The sequence below is a fragment of the Lepus europaeus genome, chromosome 12 (assembly GCF_033115175.1).
Source record: "Lepus europaeus isolate LE1 chromosome 12, mLepTim1.pri, whole genome shotgun sequence".
NCBI lineage: Eukaryota > Metazoa > Chordata > Mammalia > Lagomorpha > Leporidae > Lepus > Lepus europaeus.
This window is the reverse complement of record NC_084838.1, coordinates 84,150,335-84,155,475: the sequence shown is the minus strand read 5'-3', so window position 1 is coordinate 84,155,475 and position 5,141 is coordinate 84,150,335. Positions and strand designations below refer to the sequence as shown.

Genomic DNA, 5,141 nt, shown 5'->3' with positions numbered 1-5,141 from the left:
TTAGTGGTTGTCTATAAACTTTGTTGCCAGGACAACACGTTGTTAACCGTATGAACCTTACTAATGCATTTAAACCAGCGGGGAAGTTGGTTGCAGGGTCTTTGGATGTTTCCAGCACTTGGGTGCAAAAGATTCTAATGGGGAGCAGGGAGCCCCGGGCCTGGGAGCCCGCAGGTCTGATATCGCAGGCCGGACATCAGAAGTGTTCCTGTCAGGGTCTGGGTTTGGCAAGGCGGGCAGTGTCGCTTATGGGGCTACGTGGCTCACAGCAGGGTTAGGTTTCAAAGTCAGAGCCTATCTCAGGAGGGCTTTCCTTGGGGCGCCCCTCGAGGTGAGAGCTTGGGCAGAAAAGCCCCTCCCCCTTGTTTACTTACTCAAATCCCGCAATCTCCAGGCTCCACGCCAAACGCGGCTTCCTTGGGGTCCCACGGCCCCCTCCTGAGTGACAAACGAGTTGAATCGTCTCTAAACTCCCTCTGCCTCTCTCCTGACCGCGGAAACAAAGCGGACCAACAGTGTTCGCCCCGCTGGGGTGGCACGGTCCCCGTGCAGGCGCAGGCTGCAGGGCCGTCCCGGGGACGGAGGAGCACCCACCGCTCTCTCCTTTCGGCGGCGGCGGCCCTCGGGCTTCTCTCTTCCGGGTAGGCGCTGCCCGTGGCCGCGCCCCCCTCCCGGAAGTGGGTACCGCTAATCAGCATACTGGACCGAGCTCCCGGCACCCAGGAACCCCTTTCTCGGGTCGGGTCGGGTCGAGTGCTATCAACCCCTAAACCAGGATCTGAGCCCGGGGCTTCGCGGCACCAGCCTCCCGGGAAGGGAGAAGCAGGTCTCCAAAGTCTCCCCTTCCCCGAATCCACGCTCTCCAAGTCACGGTCTTCCAGGCCCTCTTCTCTAACTCCCAACAGCCTCAGATCTGCGGAGAGGAAAACCCCACAGGAAACCTTGCAGAGCATCCAGCCGGACGAACCAGGTGCCCTCGCAAACTGCGTGAGCCCCAGAGAAGAGCAGCGGTGACTCGAGACAGGTCTCCCAGGCGAGGCCACAACTTAGCTGCACGGCGGAGAGGGGCGTGAAAGGACGGGATGTGTGGGAACGCCTGTCTTAAATCCCCCAGCCAGCGTCCCCGCCGTTGGTCAGTCATCTTCTACTCTCTTCTCGCCAAAGGTTGCAGGAGACTCGCCGGCCCTGGCCTGGCTCAGGATGGGGCTCAGGATGGGGCACAGGGCGGGGGGCGCGGCCGCGGCTCCCCGGGCCCCAGCGGCGGGCCCCGCGCCGGGAGGTGGCTCCCTAGCAGGCTCTCCACGCCGCTCTGCGGCCGCCTCCAACCGCGAACTCTCTGGCACCCAGCGCACTGCGGCGTCCCGGGGCCTGCGCGCAACAGGTCTTCCTGGGACGTGGTGCCAGGTTCCGCCTACCTCGCTAAGGTCCACAGCCCAGGGCCAGTGCCGGCGTCACGGGCTCTCTCCTTGTCCTGAGAACTTAATGGGGGCGCCGTCAGACCCTCGCCTAGCCGTGGCCTGCCCTTGAGTACCCCGGAAAAGGGAAAAGGGTGACGGGCGGTGACGGGGAGAAGTTGCGGGGTTTTGCTAATTCAGTCTCGCACTGAGCTCAGACAGAAAAAGTGCGGGTGGAGAGAAGTGCCCCAACGGGTAACAGGAGCAGGAATGGAGGAAACCTGTCCCCGCCCGCGGCTAGCCTGGGAACCCACCCTTCGGAAGTTTTGAAGACATAAAGGGGAGAGGATCCGCACGGTCCCCCGACCGCCCGTGGGCACGCAGACCCGTTGAGAAGCGACACACCTGCACGCGGGAACAGGCAGATCCAGAGAAGCTTTAATGCAGAACACCGCGTACAACACCTGCAGACAGGAACAGTCACAACCCGAACGCGGCGCGGACGCAAAGCCGACGGTTACTGAGGGCCACCGCGTGAGGCCGACTCCTCCCCGCTCTGTCCCGCAAGTTTGTCGCGAGTAAAGTGCTATATTCCTGGGGCTCAGGGTGGGGATCCCGGGAAGCGCCTTTTCCGTTTACGAATTGAAACGGAGGAACTCGCCCCACCGCCACGCAGAATGCGGGCGGACCGCAGCGCGCCGGGGTCCGAGGTCTGAGGTCCGCCGGAGGAGGCGGGTAGGGAACAGCTCGACGCCCCAGCAGGCGTCCGGAGCCACGGAGCCGAGTCTTTTCCTCCCGTTCATGAGTTTGCAGAACAAATTCCCGCGAAACAAGTGATTTTCCCCCCTTTCTTTAAAATTTCAAATGGACTGGATCGTGGGAATTGACACCATCCTTGGGCTCCCTCGGGGGCCTCTCATCCGACAGATACACGAGCGAGCAGCGGGTGGAAAAAGTCGGCTGCGCTGTTCCCTCTTTGGCTGTGTTCCCCGAACTTGGCTTTTGGAATCTGGGGCTTTGCTCTTTTAAGCCCATTCTCTTTCGTGCGAACTCTTCGCTTTAGAGGTTCCTTCTCTCGGTCGCGACCCCTTGGGTCAGAGCACCAAGAAATGTGACTTTTTCTCAAAGATCTTTCGTGCCGGCTCCCACTGCCTCCCAGAGCGACTTTATTCATGACCCTGTGTCCTCACCCATCTAGCTGACCAGGAAAACAACGGTATCCAGAGCCCCTCTTTTCTTCTTCCGAAATAAGACGATCTGTCCCTAGATGGCCTTTCGCTTTTGCAGCTGCCCCGGGACGAGACCAGCGGAGACACCGAGATCCGCCCCAGCGCCACTCCTCGTAGGATTTCTCCCCGGGAGTTTAGCCCCGCCTGCTGCTGCTTCCAGGTAAAAAGGCTCCGAATCCACTTCCACTTTGCCAGCGAGTAAGGCTTCCCTAATCGCCTTCGCTCCCTCCCTCCCCCACCCCTATAACTTAGCGAGTAGAATATTAACGACAATAGGAACTCTTACCTGAAAACTGGCTTTCATTCATCTGACTGTACAACATAGTATAAACACAGACACCAAGAGGGTTATATTTATTCAGACCACTGGAGAAGCCCCTTCTGGGGTGTGCCGTCCGTTTGGAGGCCGTCCTTTTGTGCAAAGGCCAGCCCTGGCCGCTGCGCCCGGCCTTGCTTTCGCGCAGCGCAACGCCGGGCGTCTCTACACGCGCCCCTCGCCCTGGCCCCCCGGACCCCCTACGAGTGCACCAGCACCGAGTGCAGGGAGCCGCCCTTGCTCTCGGCCGCGCTCGCGGTCGCGGGCTCCAGCAGGGAGGCGGCGGGCGAGGCTGCGGCTGCAGAACACACGGTGGAAGGCGCGGGCGGCTGCTGGGAGGCTGCGGGGACGGCGAGCGCCGGCGGCAACGCGGTCACGGGCGGCAGCGCAGGCGTGGGCTTGATGGGCACTGGCACAGCTGGCAGGCTCTGGCTCGCTGAGTGGCATAGGGCCTTGACTGGCACCCCGAAGGCCGCGTACTCCGGCCCGACAGGGACTCCGGCGGCGGCGGCCGCAGCGGCGGCCGCGGCCACCGAGTCCATGACGCCCACGTGCGGCCACACCGAGCTCACGACGTTGCCGAGCTGGCCGGGCACGGGATAGCCCAGGTGGTGCATGACAGACGCCAAGGGCAGCCCTCCAGCCTGCAGCACGCCCTTGTAGTCCCGGCCGATGATGTTCTCGATGGCGAACGGGTGTTTGAAGCCGGAGGTGGACGCGGCCGCGGCGGCGGCAGCGGCGGCAGCCGAACCCAGCCCGTAGGGTGGGAACTGAGACAGGCGCCCCACGCTGCCCACTGCCGCGGCCGCGGCCGCGGCCGCCGCCGCCGCCACGGCAGCCGCCTCCTGCATCTTGCCGGGGTGAGACGACTGCTGAGGCTGCGCCTGCTGGGGCGGCTGCGGCGCGGGCTGCGACGGGAGGTGCGGCGGCGGCGGTGGCGGCGGCGGGGCGGGCGGCGGCTGCTGATGGAAGTAGTGCACCATGTGCGGCGGCGGCGGGGGCGGAGGCGGCGGCGGGGGTGCGGCGTGGTGGTGGTGGTGGTGGTGCGCAGCGGCGTGGTGGTGGTGATGGTGGTGATGGTGATGGTGCGGGTGGTGCGGGTGCAGGTGCCCTCCGGGCCCCGCGCCCGGTGCGCCCTTGGAGCCTCCAGCGTGCAGGTGAGCGTGGTCGGCGCGCAGCACCTTGAAGCGCTTGCGGCGACGTAGGAAGCTGCCGTTCTCGAACATGTCGCCGCAGTCGGGGTGCAGCGCCCAGAAGCTCCCCTTACCGGGCTGGTCCGGCCTGCGAGGGATCTTGATGAAGCAGTCGTTGAAGGAGAGGTTGTGGCGCAGGCTGTTTTGCCAGCGCTGCGTGTGCTCGCGGTAGTAAGGGAAGCGCTCCATGATGAACTTGTAGATGTCGCTCAGCGGCAGCATCTTCTCGGCCGAGTGCTGGATGGCCATGGCGGTCAGCGAGATGTACGAGTAGGGCGGCTTTTGGTCGCTGTAGGAGCTCTTCCCTGGCCGCGGCATCGTCGCCGGCTCCTCCTCCGCGGCCCCCCGGCCCAGGCCCACAGTGGGCCGCAGCGTCGCTCCGTACCCGGCTCCCGGGGCCTGGCTGGCCTCACTCACGCCCACTCCGCCCGTCCAGCCCCGCCACTCGGCCCTCTCGTCTCCCAGGCCCTCTCGGGCTTCTCTCCGCGGCCTTCTCCGGGTTGCCTGGGGTCTCCGCGCTTGGTCTTTCGGGTCAGTTTGGTTGGTGCGCGCTCGCAACTTCTGGTCTCGACAGTCTCCGACGGGCGCGCGCACCGGCGTGCGGTGCCAGGAGATTCCGCTCTCCCGCCGCGCTCTCTGCCTCTTCCTCCGGCGGCACAGCTTGAGCCCTGGAGCTGACTGCAGCGGAGGCGCGAGGGGCCGTGTTTTCTTCCTACCGACTTATTATTATTATTATTATTATTATTTTAGCTTTCTCTTGGGCCAAGGATGCCCAGGCCAACCTGCGAGACCCGGGCCCTTGAAATCCGAGTTGGTGGTCGCTGTCCTGGAGGCCCGCGGCGGCGGGACGTGCAGAGCCCTGGGCACTGCGCTTTGACCTCGCGCTTATCCGGTGGTGCACAGCAGCTCTAGCTTTCCTAGAGGGGAGAGGCAGGCAGAGAAGTGGGAAGCTCCTCTCCGGGCAGGCTGCGTCTCTCTTTTCTCCGGAGGCTCGCTGCAGAGGGCAGGA

General features: G+C 64.3%; 1 protein-coding gene across 1 annotated transcript; it reads right to left on the bottom strand.

Moving 5' to 3' along the window:
- Nucleotides 1-3,139: 3,139 nt before the first annotated feature.
- FOXB2 (forkhead box B2) lies at nt 3,140-4,450 on the bottom strand. The gene has a single exon (XM_062207089.1). It carries the CDS (start codon nt 4,448-4,450, stop codon nt 3,140-3,142), a length of 1,311 nt encoding a protein of 436 aa, XP_062063073.1.
- Nucleotides 4,451-5,141: the final 691 nt, after the last annotated feature.